The sequence below is a fragment of the Lontra canadensis genome, unplaced genomic scaffold (genome assembly GCF_010015895.1).
Source record: "Lontra canadensis isolate GAN:19392208 unplaced genomic scaffold, GSC_riverotter_1.0 scaffold22, whole genome shotgun sequence".
NCBI classification, from domain to species: domain Eukaryota; kingdom Metazoa; phylum Chordata; class Mammalia; order Carnivora; family Mustelidae; genus Lontra; species Lontra canadensis.
The window spans coordinates 12224492-12246594 of NW_022631016.1; the positions used below are offsets into that span (position 1 = coordinate 12224492).

General features: G+C 39.7%; 1 protein-coding gene across 2 annotated transcripts in view; it reads left to right on the forward strand.

Moving 5' to 3' along the window:
* FBXL7 (F-box and leucine rich repeat protein 7) overlaps nt 1-22103 on the forward strand; it is a 366015-nt gene that overhangs the window by 85084 nt on the left and 258828 nt on the right. For both annotated transcript variants that reach the window (XM_032861890.1, XM_032861891.1), the window contains exon 2: nt 3645-3734. In XM_032861890.1, the coding sequence (XP_032717781.1) occupies nt 3645-3734 (90 nt within the window). The remainder of the gene's footprint in view (nt 1-3644; nt 3735-22103) is intronic.

The following is a 22103-nucleotide window of genomic DNA, read 5'->3' on the forward strand; positions in this document are numbered from 1 at the left end:
GAGATCTACACAGAGCTTGTAACAGTTATACAGTATATTGGTTAAATTACAATTTCTCTTGGACAATAATTACGAAAAAAGTCCAGAAAATTTCCTTGGGGAGGAAGGCAGTAATGGAAAAGTGATTGCAGAAGATAGCCACAGGGCACATGGACTATGTGGTGAACAGTTAAAGTATTTACTAGACAACATGGCACAGCATACACAGCTGTTATTATAAATATCATTGATTATATATATATATATATATATATATATATATATTTATCTTCTTCCCTTTCTTCATGGACCAGCATTTCTTAAATTGGAGTTTGTGGTCCCCTGAGGGGGTCTGCATTCTGTTTTCAGACCTGAGTATTTCCTCTGGAATTTGTTTCACTTTGTGCTTTCGTTTTGATGACAATCATAAAAACAATAAATCATTATATACTGGTTCCCCTTTCTTGGTGAGTCCTGCCATAAGATTTCATTGTCCACGTTTACATCTGTCTTTTAAGGCAAGAATTCTACTTTGATGCTTATGGGCCAATAAGGAATAAAAGAGGAGCAGACTTAAAGATCGTGAGTGAAACAGTCAGACTGAGTGAAGGCCCAGTGGTGCGTCATTGTGTTCTGGGAGGAAGGACCCCTGAGTTTGAATGGAGGAAAATGGTGGGCAGGCCAAGCCCTCACTGTGTGGGGGTGGGTAGTATGGGTATGCCCAAACCAAGAGAATATTGGCTTTAGCAGCAAGTTATATATTTACATTTTGTAAGGCAATTTAATCTCTCTGCAAAATATCATCTGCCACATTAAATTAATGCTGTTAATTTGAATTTTATGGACTTTCTTGTTTTTGTGTTTAATTCGTTACTTTGTTTTGGTCTTATTGTTGAATCAGAGTTAAAGCATATGGAGTTTATTTTTAGATTTCCATTTGTGCATCACTAAATAACGGTATACTAAAAATAATTTAAGTCTCCATTAGTGGTGAACAGCAATGCTGTTTGCCATATTAAAGGGAGTATTGGCATTACTTAGGCTTGAGGAGTACTGTGATGGACTCATAGAATCATAGACAATTTGAGCCACTGGGAATCACTCAGTCCAACCTTCTCTCCTGCCAATGTGGACACTGAGACTCCTGGAGAAGAAGGGAGTGTCCAAGGTCAAAAACAAGGGAGCAGCAGACTGAGGTTAGAGAACACACTGACATACTTCTAACTACATACCTGGTCTAACATGTCCACCCTGTCCGAAGGTGAACCATGACAGATGAATGACAACCACAGCCAGGCCACAGAATGGGCTAGCACAACCAATGAAGAGTTGCTGCGTCATCTTGGCTAACTCTCAGGGAGGAGGATGTGCAATAGGAAGGGACAACAGAAATAACAGCCTTGTCTTAGTCACTGTGAGCCATGGACAGTGGTAAAGGGAGACAATGGCCTTTGAGGTTCCTGCTCAGGTGGTATCACCCATGACCTTGGTGTGTTCCGTTATTCCCAACATTGACAAACAAATCCCAGAAGCTCTTCAAGCGAAGCTCATCTGTGCTTTTCAGCTCTGTATTTTGACGTAGGCTCACTCCCCCAAACTGGGTTGTGTGCTACTACACAGGGAACACTACTGGAAATGTGTTTCTCAGCCACACGTAAGAGTCCCGATCATACCGTGTGAAGCAATAAGAACTCATTTGTGATAGAATTGAGTGATCATTATATTAGTTTTCTCTTGTCACATGACAAGGACCACAAACTTAACAATAGCTTACTGCAAGATACATTTATTTTTTATTTTTTTTAAGATTTTATTTATCTATTTATTTATTTATTTATTTGATAGAGATCACAAGTAGGCAGAGAGGCAGGCAGAGAGAGAGAGGGGGAAACAGGCTCCCTGCCGAGCAGAGAGCACGTTGCGGGGCTCGATCCCAGGACCCTGGGATCACAACCTGAGTCCAAGGCAGAGGCTTTAATTCACTGAGCCACCCAGGCACCCCAACAAGGTACATTTATTACCTCGCAGTTTTCAGGGTCAGAATTCTGAGCCTGGATCAGCTGGGAGTTTTGTTCTGGTCTCACAGAGTTGTTGTGATCAAGACACTGGCCAGGGCTGGCTCTCATCTGAGACTTCGGTGAGTCCTCTTCCACGCTCACCGGGCTGTTGGCCAAATTCATTTCCTCTCAACAGCAGAACTCAAAGTGGCTTGCTTCTTCAGATCTAGTCACCAGGGTCTCTTCTCTAGACTCTTGGAGAGAGCTCACCTATTTAGGCCAGGCCCACCCAGGGTAACCTCCCTTTTGATGAAAGTCAACTCATTAGGAAATTAATTGCTTCTGCCAAACCCCTTCACACTTGCCATATTCTCTTGCTTACAGGCAAGTATACAGGTTCTGCCTACACTTGAAGGAAGAGATTATAAAAGACATGGGCATCAGCTTAGACTGTTGAAGTGGCTACAAAAAAAAATACCACAGACTAGTGGCATATAACAACAGAAATCTAATTCTTACAGTTCTGGAGACTGAAAATTCCAAGAGCAAGGTGTCTGGGGAGAGCTTGCTTCTTGGTCTACGGGTGGCTGTCTTTTTCGTATGTGTTTACATGATGGAAGGGAACAGGGAGCTCTCGAGGGCCTCTTCTGTTAGGGCACTAATCCCATTCGTGAAGTCTCCATCCTTATGCTTTAATACCTTCCCAAAGGTTCCACCTCCTAAAACCATCCCCCTGGTGGTTAGGTTTTAAGATGAATTGAGGGGTTGGGGTGGGGGGACATTGAATCTGCTCACTGCAGTCACTGACCCTTCCCTCACTAGGTAGTGAGTATGGTTCATATTTGCCATCTTCTATAGGACACTTTGAGAATGTTTAGTGACGTTAGTGTCTATCTTCATAGTAAAAGTAAGAAGAGTAGAAACTCAGCTCTCAGCTGAAGTAAGATTATTTACACCAGGGTTTTTCAGCCTCGGCATGACTGATGTTTTGTGCTGGAGAATTCTTTCTTGTGGGAGCTGTTCTGTGTGTTGTACGGTGTTTGGCAGAATCGCTGACCTCTACCTACTAGTGCCAGTAGCATCCCTTCCCCAGTGGTGACAACTGAAAATGGCCCCAGACTTTGCCAAATGTCCCCTTGAGGGAAAAACATCCTGCTTGATAACTACTGCATTAGATATGTAAGCACTTTTTGTTTGTTTGTTTTTTAAAGGAGAACCTATTAAAACAGGGAATTTGGTTTTTAAGGTGATACAACTGTTTGGAGCCAGCAGGTTCTTACTATTTGGATAATGCCTCATTCTTAGATGTGCTTTTGTCCTCTACTGGGAAATGGATAGTTTATAGTTGCAAATAAAAAATTAATACTGTAGATGAGTTTCCCACATGTCCTTTCTTATTCACACATATGCCAAAATGAGATTACATTATCACATGTTTTATAATCTTGTCTGAGTTTATAGTCGAGCGGTACTGTAATAGGGCTTTGGTTCCACTCATATGGGTCAGATATTTAATGCAAGAAGCAAGAAACCTAATAAACTCTCTTCTTGGTATTATGGCTCCTTTCTTGGAAACAAGCGATATGGCTCGGTATGGGACAGAGTGGATGGCATGGTCCATTTCTGAAGTTACAAAACTCAAAAGCTGCTCATTCCTGTTTTCTCTAGGCAAAGGCAGCTCAAGCATCTCATCCGACGTGAGTTCAAGTACAGATCACACGCCGACCCAAGCCCAGAAGAATGTGGCTACCAGTGAAGGTAGGCATCTGGTCTTCATTATCTCTCTCCCTGTGTTCACAGTACAGGCTATTTTTGGAAGACAAATAAAATGTGAGTCTCAGTTCTGTTCTACTGAGTGGGAGCATATGAGATTCTTAAAAATGAGAAGGCAAAGGGTTTCTCGAGTTGCTTTTTTGTTGCTGTGTTGTTGCCGACTGATGAAGGAGTTTCGATAGCAGTCAACTGTCTCAATTCTAAGACAAATGCTGTTATTTTGTGACAATATAATAGGCTGATGTCTGGGGAGCCTTCATGATGTTATCTGTCTTGTTTCTCAGTGTGGAAAACATTTTGATTATAAAATTCCCATGTTGTAGTTGAAAGTTCCTGCAAGAACTTTCAAAATAGGCCCACTTGGAATTCAAGATATGGACAATGGGGGGGTCACAATCATGTGATTTGTAGAACTTGAATTAACCATTATGTGGGAGGGGGAAAAGAGGTTTGTTTGATTATTTAAAGAATATGTGGAAAGTCCTGCCTCTCAGGGCAAAGACCGGCTCCATTGAAAATCTTGATACAGATTTTCACTCTATGTCATAACACATTTTGGAATTAATTGCTCTGCATGGTGCAGAAGCATTTGTGTTATTACTTGTTTGCATGCGGGGATCACTGTTTCTGTGGTATTTAGTGGAAAGCTGACTCAATGATGGAATTAGTTGTTTTTATTTTAATGTTAAACACAAATAAGTGAGTTCTTTTCTGAAGAAGAGCTCCTTCTAAATTAATGGTTGAATGCAGGTCTGGTGTAAGACGTCAATGCTGCTTATAATAGAAGACCCAAGGTAAGGTGACCGTGTGTAGAGCCTGCTTTCTTCAAATGTGCAGGGTGTGCGGAGGTTTATGTCTACCCTCTGTCTTGAGGCTCACTTTAAGCTGCTTGCAGTATTGGGAAGAGTAACCCCATGATCTGGGGTTGGTCTCAGTGTTTGGCTGTTCTTGATCTGCGTGACCGTGTGTGCATGAATGATGGGGGTTGACCCCCCGTGTGGATGTCTTCGCTTTGGGTATTCTTAGACTTGATGTGTTTCAAACAGACTGATGTATGACGAGCTTTTATAATGGGATTCTCTTCCCCGATGTTTAATGCCTTAGGGTTGTTTCACCAGCTTTTTAAGACAGACAGATCGGGTTGTTCTCCTCAGGGCTGCAAACCACCCGATAGAAATCCAGTTTGAATTTTCTGCCTGTTAATTCAATCAGACCACTAGGTCATTCTTGAAATGCAGTTAAGGTAACGTGCAAGTCAGGTAAATTGACTCTAGACATTTGTTTCTGAGGCCTCCATTCTTAGGAGCCCGAGTAGAAATCACTTCAACATAACGTATTGACTTACAGTTCTCTCTAATCAGAAATCTTTGTTTTGTAAGATAATCACTTCTTTCTACCATGATTTTAGTCACTCTTGTCATAGTCATAGTTTGGCTAATTGGAGTGGCTGTGAAAATCAGAAGTTAAAAGTTTGTGCAATGATATCTCTGTGTTTCCCTCTCCAGATTGAAATGTTCATATTATTGTTTTCTCTTTTTCAAAAACAGAGATTATGAAACTGTATGGGCTCTGTTGCAAGGGTTGGGAGAGGGGACTGTGGGACTTCATGCGTGAAAAATGTCTTCTTTTTATGCTTCAAGAAAAAAAAAAACCTCTATAGGGATTTCAAATTTTCATCTTATTCTGCCTTTTCCTTAGGAAAATTCTTTTGATGTGGGGCTCGGCCAATGTTTTATACATTTTTGTCACAATGCATTTCCTACCATTCTGAGGGTAAACTCAGGAGAGAAAAATGAGAAAATATGATGTTCATGTGAAACAGAAATTTTAGCAACTGGGCTAAATTAATAGGGAATGTTTCTTCCAGCTCTTAAATGGAAAAACCCCATCTCTATGGAAGATGCTATCCATTTTGTGTGTTTGTGTTTATCTGCAAAATTAAGTTCTTTTTTTTTTTTACTGTTTTATGTATGAATCCATTTTTCTACTGTTTTTTAATCAATAGAAGTAAAAAATATTTTCGAATAAATTAGGCGTGGGTGCTATTTCCATAAAATTGTATTTCAGGGATGTCTGCTGCAGAGCGATCTTGCTCTCAGGCTGGTTTTTCAAGATGGAACACCAGCCAGCGTTCATTTTCTCAATGCACAGGTCTGCAGTCCTGGTCTGCCTCTCAGGATTATGGTGTCCCATTCTTGGACCTCCACAAAGTGGGTTTATCCAATGTTATACACATTTGCTCCTACCAGAAAGCACCTACTAGCCATTGTGTGCCAAGAAACAGAAACTGGACACCAATTTCTGGTGGAACCTATTAAAAAATGCTTCTCTGGTTCTCTTCCCACTGTTTCTAGAACGGTGTTTAACCTTGGTTGTTAAGAAAGTGTTCGGTGAGTGGTATAACTGATTTTCCAGAAGTGGTTTCTCTACCATTACTTTCTTCATTTCTTTGATCATCTTAAGAGGACTTTTCACCTCTGAAATTAACAATATCCTCTTCAAGAAACAGGCAGGATTCTCAGGTTAAAGGTCTAAGTGGTACTGATTTCTAAAAATGAGATATGTCGTGAAGGACAATATTTGGTTTCCCTGCAGCCTTTGCAAATCATGGCCATACCTATAATAGCTGAGTTGGAAGCCTTGGGGAGCAGAGTTGGATTTCTCTCTGGTGGGCTGGATGGGGAAGGTATTATATCAATTCCTGGCCTGGGTGGGAGGTATGTACGTGCATGCACCTTGTGCCTTTGTGTCTGGCCTCCACGCGACAGCCAATGGCAGAGTTGTGTCTTGCCAGGAAGCACTAAGGAACCTGTGCGGTGCAGGTGAGGCAGGGGATGCCTGACCTGAGGACATGGGAGCTGAGGGGAGGGAAGGGCGCCCACATACCATACACCAACCTAGGACTGGCGGTGGGAATGGGAACTAACTGTGACAGACACCAGAGATCTGACTGGAGAGAGGACCGTGTTCTAAAGTTGGATCGTGGTGAAACTTTCACAACACAGAACATTTGCTAAACGTCATTGAACTAGACCCATGAAATGATTGTCGGAAGCTGCTGCTTCTACCTGGCCTTCAGACTTGCATGTAAATCAGTACAAACTACTCTTGGAAAGTGCTGCCTCCCACCTCTGGGGAGAAGTCTTGAACAGTGGTGAGAAGATCCCTTAGGAGCGTGGGTCTTGGCCATACAGATAGCAGGGCTGCTGGCTGAAAGCTTCTCTTGAGATGCTCAGGCCTCTGGGCCAGCACTGCCCTGAAAGTATCATAAGGAATCTTTGGACCAGGAGTGTTCACAGCCCCGCAAGTGGTGTCTGGTCAGAATGGACTTCTCCTAGCACATACTCTCCTGGAAGGTTCTGGAAGACATAACAGATGATAGATAAGTTTCTCAAAACCTCTTTTTTTTTTTTTTTTTTTTTTAAGTACAGCTTTTCCTGGAGAGTCTCTAACCTCAGCTTGGATTTTAAGTTTTTAGCAACCAAGCCTGATTGTTGGTTAAGGCCTTGGTCACATTTATTCATGTAAGGACTCATGTCCTTACCATCTTCCTGATGTTCCCACTCATTCACTTTGGGTCATGAGGCTGTTCCACTAGGCATGGTGGGCATAGACGGTGGTACAATTCATTTTTAATCCAACAGAGAATAGTATTTTTTTTTTCCACCGAAATGGTAGTGTTGCATTCCGAAGTCTCACGCAAAATCTTTGTGCATCTTAATTTTGTGAGTCTAAACCCACACCCCTTTTAAGGAATCGGCAGCCTGCAGCGATTTCTCCTTGATAAATGTTATAGGCTTTCTTTAAACCCCATTATATTTCTTGTGACAGTTTAAGTTCCTGATTTCCTGACACTGTAGGGGGTTTGGGTTCAAGTGCAGAAAGCTGGAAACATTCCATTTTCCCCAACAAAATCTGCATTCCAGCATCATAAGCCACAGCTTAATTCTTTCCAGTTGTGTTGCTATTCTTTCTGTTACACTTTTGTTCAGTCTTTCTCATCCATGGGGTGTTCTCCCTTGTACTGGGAGGAATAGCCTTTGACTTTAAGCTATGAAAGTCACGTCCAGCCTGTGGTTAGAATAGAGCACACAGCAGCCAGCCTGAAAGGACTGAAACAGAATCAGTTGGATTGGGTTGGATCATGAAGACGCTTCCTGGAAATAGTAAGCTCAGCTGGGGCTTCTTTCTCAGAACAGGGTTATGAGGTTGTGGCTTTAATGGTGGCATCTCAACAACTCTGACTTCTCTTGAGCTTGGGGAAGGTGACACCGTTAGTTCAGAGACCAAATGTAATTGGCTGATGAACAGTCAGTTTCATCCAGCTGCTCCTTAAACCTCTTCAAGTTCAGATATTGAACTCACTGACAACACAATTTATAGGTGAGATGGCTTATAAATGTTGTTATCGAGCCAGCCAAATATGGAATCATAGGATTTTTCTGGAGCTACAACGGCCCTGGCAATTTTCTGATCTAATACACTCGTTTTACAAAGAAATCCCCGAGGCACAGAGAAATAAAGAGATTTGCTCAATATTACACACCTAATAAATTGTCGAGCAGGAGTTTGACCCAGTATTGTTTCGGTGAGAGATGGTCAAATCAGGAAGAAGCATGACCTTTAAAAAAATTATTTTCTTCTAAATGTGAAGCTCTTTAATTCTGCTTGGTCCACCTGCTAGCTGCTTATTTTGAGCTGGTTGACAGGAGGAGGCAGGCCGTCCAGAAGAGTTTGAGGAAGACTTGAGTTCAAATAGATCAGTACTTCCGATGGGAGGAGAAGGTCTATTTCGAGTGGAAAAAGGATCTCAACCCACTTAGATAGGTTGGCTTCTCACCTGGAGATGGAAATACTACCTTTAAGTTGGCTCATGATTATAAAATAGCCTTTCAGTAAATTCACTGAATATTGTCTTGTGAAACTGCTTATTTAATTAACTCCCTGAAGGAAATTAATTTTACAAAATGATTCATTTGAGCCATGAGTGAATTGAGTTGGTAAAAAAAAGAGTCCTTTCCATGGTACCTACAATCACTGCTTTATTTTCACAGTCATGGGTTAATACGTTTTCAGTGCCCCAATTAGACCAATTCTCAACACAGTTATTTTGAGAACACCCAGGAATCGGGCTTTGCTTTATTCTCTTTGTCCTCCTTATATTATCTTTTTTCTACTTCTTGAGTGTACTTCTCGAACAACATTCACATGAGTCACTCAGGAAGAGAAAGATGATGCTTTTAATTCAAGGTAGATTTCATTTCCCTAAACAAAAGCCTTTTTGACCATCCAACGAATTCAACACACATTTTGGAGGATACATGTTATTTCATGCTACTCCTGGTCTTTCATGAGAATTATTGCATTCAGCTGTTTTCATCGTCACATTGCTCTCGAGAAGGAGGTAAACATGTTTTCATTTGGTGGATGACAGTAAGGAAACCGGGAAAGCATCAGTGTGACCCAAAGTCATGGAAAATTAGTAAAAGGCAGAGATGGTTATAAGCACTGACTTCTGAGTAAGATTTTTTTCTTAATGTTTGTTTTGAAGTTGTCCTATGCAACTATTAAGAATTTCATGCTAATCATTTTTATACATTTATATCAAAATATATTTTGAAAGTCCTTGTGAGAAGTACCTTTTCAAAATGCCAACCCATAATTGTGTCTCAATTGTCAGTATTATACATGGAAAGATGGTCTATGTATAGTCTAGAAATTTACTTTAAATTCTTATTGAAGGCAAACTTCAATATTCCAAGCTACCTTTTTACTGAACTATTGAAGGGTTAATTTGCAGGTTATCATAATTGTGTCCTTAACATGCTATATCAGACAGACTTAGGATTTGTACTTGATATTTAAATTAATCATGATATAGGATCTATAGTGCATGCAATATAAAAGTACTCACTAGTTACATTGCTCCTTGTTACTTTAAAACTGAGCCAAGCAGTTATTCTTTAATTGGAAATGTACACAGGTGGAAGATATCAATCTTAGAGCATGTGCCGTGCAAGGCTGGAATTATGCCTTGAAGCAGACTATTACAGTCAAATGGAACTCAATCCATGACACAAGAGAAAACAGAGTAGAAGCATATAATATAGGAAGAGGAACAAAAAGTACAGAAGTAGGGAAAGTAAATGACACAGAAAAAGGACCTTTAAAAATAGTGATAAGATGACATCTATTCAAACTGGAAGGGTGGTTTTGGGGGACATTATGGGAGGGAGAGATTCCAAAGTCAGTAAATTACTTTTAGGAGGTTTTACTCTGTTTACGAAGAAGGAAATGACTGATTATTATAAAGATTTGTTTTGCCTTTAAAAATTAAATTTCAGGGCACCTGGGTGGCTCAGTGGGTTAAGCCTCTGCCTTTGGCTAAAGTCATGATCTCAGGGTCCTGAGATTGAGCCCGGCATCAGGCTCTCTGCATAGCAGGGAGCCTGCTTCCCACCCCCCCTCCACCTCTGCCTGCCTCTCTGCCCACTTGTGATCTCTCTCTATCCAATAAATAAATAAAAATACTTTAAAAAATAAAAATAAAAAAATTAAATTTCAAACTTAAACTATTTCCGAAAATTTCAGGATTATTTAGGAAAACCTTACAAGGCTTTAGCTGTTGAAGCTTAGTGTGTTCTGGTAATTAAATTAACAAGTCAGTGCTTCATGGCCAAGTTTCTAACTACTGCTTAATTGTAAGTTAGGTGACTTTTGAAAAACTGCACTAATTACACTGGGTGATTTGAACGTATTATAGATTCAATGTGCCCAATTTAATAAAGAAGTCAAATTTGCATTTGAGAATTAGTTTAAGCAGTGGAAAACTCATCAGCTTGGTATCCACAAAATTGTTATGTAAGCCTAAAAATGTGTAATGAAACCCTAAATACCATCTCAGACTCAAGAACTAAGTTTAATTTCTTAAAGGAATCGTCTTCCAAAATGAATCATCCAGAATGGCAAAAATGTCATTTAATAGTCTCAGAAGAAAATTAGGTTTCTGTATGTGAGTGTGTGTGTGTGTGTTTAAAGATATCTTAAAGTAATACGTAATTGAGAGCTCTGGTGTCTGTCAGTGTCTTTATGTAGAGTTAGGAGAGAAAACATTGGATTTTTAGCATTCTAATCCCATGTGTGAAACTATTTCGTGTTTCTCTCATCTCCAGTCTGTCATTTGCAAAAAACAAACAAACAAACAAACAAAAAAAACATTCAATAAGTAATTGATAGGTTTCAGCCATAGATACCTAAATATAGCTAAGTGTATTTGCAGGGAAGGCTTGGATAATTTCTAGGATATCTTACCAGTAATCTCAGTAGTTTAATTCAGTGGAGGTTTAAATACATTTGTTTAGGCATTACGGAGAGACTACAAAATATATGTCAGTCCCAAATTGGTAGCACAGAGAATGACCCATCAGATGTGTTTTTTCCTCCTTGAAGATTTTTCTAAACTAATTTTGGGTTAAATTTAATGGATTCAGGTGGGGCATCTACCCTGCAGCTCCTGAGTCCCCATCATTCTCTATTGCCTTAAACAAGCGTCTTTCACAATACTGCCATTAGCTATTTGGCTCCTGATGGAACTTGGTATTATGGCGAGACCCACTGCTGTCAGAACCTTAGCAAGTACTGGGGGGAATGAACACTGAATCAGTTCAACAGTAATTCAGGGTGGTATAAGATTGTGTCTTGAGTGGTCTGAAGAGGGGCCGTAGTTGGAGAGGAAGGGAGAGAGGCATGGGGTGGGGCAATTGGGAAAAGGTGTCATGGCACCCTGGGACTTAGCTTCTCCTGTGTGGACAGAAGATGGAAGGGTGGAGAGGAAGGTACAGCGTGGTGTGTAAGGCTGTGAGGAGCTTGAAAAAATCTGTCTGGGTTCATGTGGGGGAAAATGGAGGCTTCTAAAGAGACCCCTTCTTGACAATATTGAATACATTCCCAAAGTGCTTCGAAAATCTAGTCTTTCACTAAAATATTTAGTTTGAGAGTGGCTGCACAGTCTTTGTACTATGTCAGTGACAAATAGGCCATCACTCTATGTCATTTTATACCCACCACCTTTCTTTGGGTTTTTTGGAGGATTTTACACTAAAAGGCTGACTCTGTGCTCATCGAAGGCACAAAGAGCATATGGAAGGGGTTGGGGACCAACATTTTAGAGAGAATAACCTGATACTGGAAATATTTGCCCTTTACATTCATGGACACAGCCTGACCTTAAAAATCAGGTTAACACGTCTGTTTACTTCCTCTTTGACTAGGAAATAACTTCCTGAGGATAAACTAATTTCCTCAGGAAGTCCCAGGCTTCCCAAGGCTGTTAAGCTGATTAACAAATAATGAGAGAAAAGCACTTTAGCTGAAAGTGTGTTCCTTTCTATTCCATATACTTGAAAATATAGAAAATTCCCATTAGGGAGAGAATAATCTACAAGTAATTTAGATATGATTTGTGATCATTAAGCCGTGATTGAGGAATTGTTATGGGGAGTACAGGCTGTGGGAAGCAGATAGTACAGTTCATCATTGTGAACGTAACTGGGAAAGTTCTATTGTTTGTCCCTGCTGCTGCCCTCTAAGCTGGGGTGCGCTATATGCCACCCTGCAAGACAGTTGTTCTTCCAAATAACTGTGTCTTTTGAACATGTGAGTTTTCTGATGTGGGCTTCAGAAAACTAGATTTCTCTGCACAGTGGAGAGATTCTGAGCTGCACAGGAAGGAGACACTATAGATAACCAGGAGATTGAATGGGAAGGAGAGATGGTGGAACTGGGGAGATGTCTTTTTTTTTTTTTTTTTTAACCCTGAAATTGAGACCTGTGCTGAGATCAAGTGTAGGATGCTCAACTGACTGAGATACTTGGATACCTCTGGGGAGATATTCTAACAACTTGGGTGGTAGTGGCTCCTAGGGTTACACATTCCTGTGTCCCTAAAAATCCTTAGTCCTTAGTAAACTCACAAAGTGCTTGGAAGGAGTGGATTTCCTATAGAAATCAGGGAAGGGCTGAATTTGAGACTGTCTACTTGTACTCTTTGTAGTCATTTGACTTAGGGAGATGCAACAGAAGCCAGTTGATGAAGAATCCGTCAATTAACACTCCCTTACTATTACAATTTACACAAATTTTAGCATTCTGTTTCTATTATGTTGTATGTAATAGTATTCTGTATAACATAAAATTATGCAATTTGTATTAACTTTTCTCTTTGAAGTCTGATAATGAACTTACATTGTTCCAATTATTAATAATTATTATTCTCTTCTTGAGGCTTGATTTTTCACAGCCTCTTCTATGGAAAACCTTTAAGCATCTTCTTTGTCCTTGCAGCACTATCCTTCAGAATATAAAAACACCCTTGCTTTCTGGCCACAAAAGAATGTGGCTGGTCCACTTTTTTGTTTCATTTTCTTTTGTTGCTACCCAAGATACACAATCAGTCATGCCCACTGGAGATTTTTTTTTTTTTTTTTTTTAATAAACCGGGAAACATTTTCAAGATGTAAATCTGGGAGTGAAGCAAAAGACTCCTGCTGCTCTGGGCTCACTTTTAATAAAGTTGGATCTGGAGAAAAAAAATATTTTTAAGGTACCAGTACACATTGATTTTATCAATTTATAATATTACATATTCTAAATTCTTGCACTGTACTTATATTCTCACAATATGAAATTTCATTTGCCACTAAGACTTTCTACTATTCAGCAACCAAAGATATAACTTAAGTTGGGCCCTCTCCATCAGATCTTCAAATATACCCAGACATGCCTGATCTTAGCAGGGACAAGTAATAGGTTACAGCTTGATCAAGATACCCACTGCCTGAGTTATGTGCATGCTTTCAGCTGATATGTCCATAGTGTCAGTCCTGTAGTTGCTTGACTTCTTTGAGGAAGGAACTTTGTTTTATCCCCCTTTGATGTCAAGTGGCTATCACAGTGATTGCCATACAATAAACATTTGGAACACGTGTATTAAGTGAATGAATGGGTTCAGATTCTAAGAAGGAAGAGCCCCCTTGATACTATTTTTTCCAACTATAGTCATAAAGACCATGACCTCAACAGTTGTGCAAATCTAAGGTAATATATGAGAGATACAGTTACTTTTTAGAAAAAAGAATAATACTGTTCCTTAGGAAAACTTGAAGCACATCATGGGAATGTTAGCCATCCATTTGCTTTTAGTTGCCTTTTGTGTTAAAGGTAAAAAAAACAATTTCTTTAAGCAGAAGAGACATGTCAGAAGGAGGAAGATATTTGGAACAGAAGGTATTTCTGGTTTTTGTGTTTTCATTTGTTTCAACATTTTTAAACCAAAATAAGGTTTGCTTTCTATTGAATATTATCTCTAAAGATAACCAGTTTTTATCAGAAAAGATTTTAACATTTTTAGATTACCAAATGAGATAAATTTAGAAATACAGGATTCTAGAGCATTTCAGCATCTGTACCCCAATTTTAAGGGCAGAGGAAAAATATTCTTTTCCCCTAACCAATTTAAATTTATTAAACCTCTTTTTAATCTTTTTAAATCTTAATACATTTAATTATTTCAATTCTTCACTTATTGATATGTCAATGTATCAGATTAGAGCCTGCGGTTTTTTAATGTATGAAACTGGAGAAGTAAGTTTCTAAAAATTTTATTGGCATAAAATATGGCTGAATTGGTCAGTTAATAAATGTGTTTAGAGTTTTGAGGGGTTGGGTGGGTGGTTCCTGATTTGTTAGGAAGAAATGTTAGGAAAAGCATTCCTAAAGGAGAAAATAATACTGTTCTTTCCACTTTTTAAAACTATTTTCCTAGAACCAACCTTGGCCTCTGATTATCTTTTGTGAGCTATATTCTATTTCATAGAAAGTGGGAAAGTCTAAAGTTCGTGTTTTGTTTAACTGGGTTGGAACTGGTCAGTGCAGAGATTAGGGAATCATTTCACTCAATCTCAGAGATTTACAAAAAGGTAAATTCTGGTAATGGGTGCATTTGGAAAATGAAGTAGGAGGTTGAACTCTGCATTTAATAGGAATGAGGGGGGAAAAAAAAGCCATGTAACAAAAATTTTGTGACCTTTTTTTTTACTCCCCATTGATGGGTAATACAAGTCACTTAGCCTTAATTTTCTTCTCTGTAAACCAGGAATAATAATATTCTCTACTTCATGTGTTGGTTATGAGGAGTAAATTTAAAAATTATATGCAGTGTGAGTCCCTGTGCATATTATCTGGTTTAATTTCATTGGCTTACTCACAGCCACTTAATGGGAGCTCCATATCCTTCCTTGTTCAGGGACAGGAGGCTGTTGTATGGAAAAATCACCCTTAAATGAATTCAACATAATTCCAGTGGAAATCCCAATAAGATTTTAATTTTGCAACTTGACCAAACTCTACTTTTTTTATTTGGAAGAACAAATCCAGCATCTATAAGTACCTACCACATGTGGACACTGAATTCAATTCAGTTACATATGTAGGACATTGTGTATGTTGAATCACTTATGTGTGTTGAAATCATTTGTCGAGCATTGAATACATGTACATCTGAGGATATCCAGGAAAATTTTGGCAAGGAGTAATGAGAGTAATATTTCCTTAGTGTCATGAAAATATATTATACATTTACAAATGCTGAAGAAATGTGGTATGGTAGAGTTTGGTGCAATGGAACTGACAGTTTGTGGTAGACTTAGTCGTATATGGGAATTTAGGGTATAATAAAGATGGTATCATGAATGGATAAGGGAGATAAGTCTTAGGAGATAACACATCCTAACAGGAAAACCAGCTTCTTATTTTAAAGAAAAGGAACATAGACAACCTAATGTGTTCCTGATACCAAAATAAATTCTGAATGGATGAAAGATTTAAATGTTCAAATTAAATATAGATGAATTTATGATCTCAAGGTAGAAGAACCTTATTTAGTTAATTAATTAATTATTTATTAACATATAATATATTATTTGCTTTAGGGATACAGGTCTGTCAATCATCAGTCTTACACAATTTACAGCACTCACCAGAGCACATACCCTCCCCAATGTTCATAACTCAGCTGCCCTATTCCTCCCCGTATCCCTCCCCAGCAACCCTTGGTTTGTTTCTTGAGACTAACAGTCTCTTATTGTTTGTCTCCCTCCCTGGTCCCATCTTGTTTCATTTTTTCCCTCCCTACCCTCATGACCCCCCACCCTATCTCTCAAATTTCCTTATATCAGAGAGATCATATGATAATTGTCTTTCTGTGATTTACTTATTTTGCTTAGCATAATACCCTTCAGTTCCATCCATGTTGTTGCAAATGGCAAGGTTTTGGGTTTTTGATGGCTGCATAGTATTCCGTTGTATACATATACCACATCTTCTTTATCCATTCATCTGTTGGTGGACATCTAGGCTCTTTCCATAGTTTGGCTATTGTGAACATTGCTACTATAAACATTTGGGTGCGTGTGCCCCCTCGGGTCACTACATTTGTATCTTTAGGGTAAATAACCAGTAGTGTGATTGCTGGGTCATAGGGTAGCTCTATTTTCAACTTTTTGAGGAACCTCCATGCTGTTTTCCAGAGTGGCTGTACCAGCTTGCATTCCCCCAACAGCAATGTAGGAGGGTTCCCCTTTCTCTACATCCTCTTCAACACCTGTCATTTCCTGACCAGTTAATTTTAGCCATTCTAACTGGTGTGAGGTGGTATCTCACTGTGGTTTTGATTTGTATTTGCTGAGTTATGTTGAGCACTTTTTCAGGTGTCTGTTGGCCATTTGGATGTCTAGAAGAACCTTTTAAAGCATGAAAACAGAAGTTTTCTTAAAGCAAAAACAGGCCACCAGCACATGCCTGGAGAGGTGTGTGCTCTAGAGGGTAGGGAAAGATCTTTCCATTGTCAAATATGTTTGTCCCTTCATTAAGTAAAGTTCAACACCAGTCTCTTTTATTGCTGGACTTCTTGAAGTTGTTGGTGTGTTAGTGTATGTTGTTAATTTTCAAGCAGTATATTTTATTTCACAAACTTCTTTTTTCCTCCCCTTACATCCAGGAAATGCTGATACATGTGAATAAAGAGACTTAAAATATATGTTCACACTTTGACTTAGGGATTCCATACTAGGAAATCATCTTAAAAATCTAAATTTTAATTATAGATATATGCTTCCTAATTTTTATGGCATAAAAACATTGGGAAAGTATTTCATTGGGACACTTATATGTCAAAGACCCGTTAAGCATTAAAAACATTGTTTCATGATATGGGAAAATGTTTATGAAAAATGTGTATTATGAAGCAGCATTTCCTATGAATTCCACAAATAGGATTATATTTGAAGAGGAACAAGACTGAGGGGGGACATGTTTCAGGGTGTTATGAATGGTTATCACTCAATGACAAGACTGTGGATTATTTTTATTTTGTGTGTTTTCCAATATTGTCTAACTTCCCATGGCGAAGAGGTAATTAACAAGTTGGTTCTTTTCTTAAGAGCTGAAAATGTCCTTTCACTAGTTGCTTTAGAATTTTGTTGAATGGGATATGATGAAAGTTTCAGTTATTTTTTTCATGATTAAGATTTATGAATAAAAATTGACCTTGCTATTTCTTATCCCTGTTACCTCAGTGGGCATTCAGCACCCACCTGGGTAGTGATTGATTGCTTTCGTGGTTTTCCTTATAATCAATTTTAAAAAACTTTTTTTAAACTTAAGAACTTAAAACGTTTTTCCTTTAGTTGAATATAGTTATAGCACAATTTTTATTTTTTCTAATATTTTTATAGAGTAAGGTATATCCAATACCTTGCATATATTCTGGTTCAATCTCTATTCATTTACTCACACCAAAGTTTACCGAATGCCAAATACTATGCTTGGGGAATGGGGACTCTTTGGTAAGCCAAACAGACACCTACCTGAAATTTTGTCATCTTACAGAGACACGTATATTAAAGAAACTTAAAAATAAATTATATTCTAAGAATGTCTTCTTCAGTACATACCTAGAAATAAAAAGTTAAGCTGAGACCTGAATGATGAACAAGAATTAGCAAGGTAAATATCCGGGTGAGCTTTTGTATGTGGGGAGGTGTGATAGCAGGGAGAGTGGGTCCTAACCAGGATGGTTAGGGTCCTAACCATTTGTTTTTGCATAGCAAATTACCCTAAAACAATGCATGAGTTTCCTATTGCTGCTATAACAAAGTACCATTAATTCAGTGGCTTCATATAACACAAATCTATGATCTTATAATTCCAAATGTCAGAAGCTCTAAAAATGTCTCCAGGGACTAAAATCAAGGTGTTGGTAGGGCTCTGTTTCTTCTGGAAGTTCTAGGGGAGAATCCATTCCTTGCTTTATTCCATCTGGGATCATGGTCCCTTCATCATCAAAGTCAGCACCATAACATTTTCAAATCTCTTTCTCTGATCCTTCTGTGTCTCTGCTCTAAGGATTAGTTTGGACCAACCCAGATATTCCAGGATTATCCCACCATCTCAAGAACTTTAACTTAATCACATCTACAAAGTTCCTTTTATTATGTAGTAATGGTTCAAGTTTCTGGAGACTAGGACATGGACATCTTTGGGGAAGCCATTATTCTGCATTTTATACTTACTTAAAACACCAACCATTTTATTATATCTCACTTTTTTTTTTTTTTTTCTGATGAGAAACTTGGTTGGGTCTTGGCTGTAATTCTTCTGTTCAATGTGGCATGGACTGAGGCCACTGGTGGTATTCTGTTGATGGACAAGCTGGTCTACAAGGTCAACAGTGTGTGCCTGCGCCTTGCCTAGGATGGCTAGACTGTCAGTTGGAGAGCCTACATGTGACCTCTCTAGCAGGATGGTTTCAGGGTTATTGGACTCCCTACAGGGTTGCTCAGGGTTCAAAAAAGAGTATCTTGAGAGAGAGAGGAAGTGGGAAGGGAGGTGGGTGGGGGAATGGGGTAACTGTGTGGTGGGCATTAAGGAGGGCATGTGATGTAATGAGCACTGGGTGTTACATGTAACTGATGAATCACTAAATTCTGCCTCTGAAACTATAATACACTATATGTTAATTAAATTGAATTTACGTAAAAAAAAAAAAAAGGAAGTGGAAGCTGTCAGTTTCTTAAGGCCTGGGTTCCGAAATTAGCACAGCTTCGTTTCTGCCATATTATATTGTCACACCATCACAGAGCCACTCAGATTTGAGGGCGGGAACACTGACTCCTACATTTCATGCACAAATGTTGATATATTTGCAGCTATTTTGAATCACTGGGGTGGATGGGTAATGGCACAGGAGTCCATGAAGAGGGATGAGTTGTGGGAACGCCTTGGATCTGGAGGGACCTTTGGGCTTCCCTGAACCGTGGCTTCTGGGTATTTGCAACACAGTGACAGAGGAGAGCTGATGCTGGATGTGTAGTAGGACCTTCTAGACTATGTGCAGGTTATGGGTTTATTCTAAACAGTCAGGAGGAGCCCCTGGGGACTTTGAGCAGGGACAGATCTGCTGTGGCTACTGGGTGATCCTGGCAGTGGGCAGTCAGGGAAGCCGGTGAGAAGTCAGCTGTGAGCTGGGTCAGAAATAACAATACTCAGGCCTAGTATTGTTCAGACTGGTTTTTCAGCCACACCCTTTTAGTAGCTTATGGCAGAGGAATGATGAAGTGAGGTCAGTGATAGTCTGTGAACTCTTTGTCGAGATCAATATGGAAATCGAGAGTGATTAGAATCCTTTATAACAGCTTGATGGGCTGTAGCATCCAGAGGGGAGAGCATGCGCTTGTATTTTGCATACCTATTTTTTTAACTTGTATTTTTCTCTTCATTTTTGTTGCATTTTAGTATGTTCATTAGGAATTTGAAATTTGAAAAAATAACTGGTCTTTTCCAACTCATAGGTTGAGAAGCTCACCCTTGCTAAGTTCCTAGAACACAGTGTCTCCCCTTAGCACACATGATACCTTTCCTTTGTGTCTCTCTTGGGTGCCCTGCGCTCTCCTCATGGGAAAGAAACACCTCCCACTGTGAGTGCAGGATTTCTTCTGAACAGGAGGCCAGACTCATTCTGATTTGTTCTTTTAATGTGTGACTGCTGAGGCCTTCGACAGAGCAATTTAGTAATAGTCTGTTCCAGTCCCTGAAATGACTGCTCTTTTGTAGAATCTTGTCAGTATTTATTTGTCACACTTGCATTTTAGAATGAAGCGTTCTCCAGTTGCATTAGCCACGGAAGACCTCTTGCTCACAGTGACAGGGGCCAATTGGTGGTTGGTCCATGTTGGAAAGCATAGATTAACACAAGGAATCCTTTAAAAATGAATACATAGGCTGTAAATATTTTCATTAACTCAAAACCTATTCATTCGTTTTCTAGTCTCTTGAAGTTCGGTTAAAACGTTCTGTTTGAATATGTGGCTGCTCATTTGAGTTCTGCAGTGTGTTCTCGCATGACTCACAGAGCATCAGATCCTTTATAATTTCCAGTGTTGTTGCCTTTCAATTTGGTAGGAGGAAATATAATTTTTTTCTCAAAAGTAACAGATCTAATAGAAAGGGTAGGAATACAACTTAAAAATGTTATGTCACATATTTAATCAGAAAGCCACATATTTTAAATGAGGAATAGTGCATTTTCATTATGGTCCAAGGAGAAAGAAGCAGAAATGGTTCATTTTTGCAGTACTGAATGCACAGGTGACAGAGCCTTCTATCTCGGCGGAGAGAAGAGAGATGTGTGATGGGTCTCTCAGCGCCTCAAATGTTCTAATTTGTGTTCTGCTAATTAAGTGCAGCTGATGAATTTAGATACTCCTTACTGATAGTTTTATATTTTGGAAATTAGAAAAAGGAATGATGGGAAAGCTTATAAAACATAGAAATCAAAAATGAAATTTCGATGATATAATTGACACCATCCCCCGCTGCTGAGCAGAAACCGGAGCTAGTGTGAATGGATTTATTTTGAGCTCAGATTTTTGAAGCCCATATAAAACAGATAAAGACATGCATGGAATCTAGGGGAAAGTAATACCGGACCTTTAGGAATAGTATCATCAGGAAGAGCATGGAAAATGAGCGGAAATGAACAAAAATGAAAAGGCAGAAAACCGCACAAAGTCTTGTTGTTTAATGTTATGTAAGAAGGTGAAATGGAGGGGCCCCCTCGGTGGCTCAGTTGGTTAAGAGTCTGCCTTCGACTCAGGTCATGATCCGAGGGTCCTGGGATCAAGCCCCATGTCAGGCTCCCTGCTCCGCGGGGAGTGTGCCTCTCTCTCTCCTTCTGTTCCTCCCCTCGCATGTGTGTGTGCTCTCTCTCTCTCTCTCTCTCAAATAAATAAATAAATAAAATCTTAAAAAGAAAAAGGAAGGTGAAGTGGGAAGCATGCCAAGGAAAGCATGCTGTGATGAGAGACGACGGTATCATTGAACAGGTGACCTAAAGAGGACAAAAGAACCCAGAAGCTGGAACAGTTCTTTCAGTAGCAAGAAGCCTGTCTTCATAAATACTGAAAGACGTAAATGAGAGCAACAGGCAGCCGCTCTCTGTGCTTCCTCTGTGCTAGGCGTGGTTCTAAGTGTGTTACGTATATGAACTCATTGAACCGAACACCAGCGAGGCAGGTACTATTATGACAAGCATGTTAGGAGTGAGAGGCAGAGAACAAGAGTAATTTGTCCGGAATGATGTGGCCACTAAGTGTCTTGAGCAAAAGTGTCTTTTTTTTTTCTGGACTCCACAGTCTTCTGCATAGGGCTGTGTGATTCAAAATGGAAGCCGCAGAAAGTGACACGTCTTGAAAAGAATCTTTAAAATGAGTACAAGTCAACACGGCTAAGCCAATCACACCATGACGGAAGGACTGGAGATTTGGAAAATTGTGAACAGCGTAGACCAGGATGGTGCTCCCGCGGCTTGTTGAGTCTGCCTCCTTCATTCCACTCACCCAGTTTACCGCCAGCTCCGCGACCGTCACTGTGCGGAGGTGTTACAGTGTTAAGGATCAGAAAACACAGGGGCTGCCATCCTTGCCCTCCAGAAGTGCCATCGATGGCAAAGACCAAAAGATGAAGGAGGCCTGTAATTCTATTTGATGCATTACTTGCAGACCGCAGTGGACCTAGAGGAAGCCTGGGGAAGCAGCTGTAGCAGAGGCTTCACCAAGGAGCTGATGTCTGATCCAGGATTCACATGGTGAGGACGAGTCGCCCCGTGAGAATTGGGTAGAAGAGCCTACTCATAGTGAGACCCAGGACCAGCAGCCCTGCATCTCCGGGAGCTCGGTAGAGATGCACAATTTCACCCCAGACCGGCCAGATCTGCATTTTAACAAGTTATCTGCATGTGCA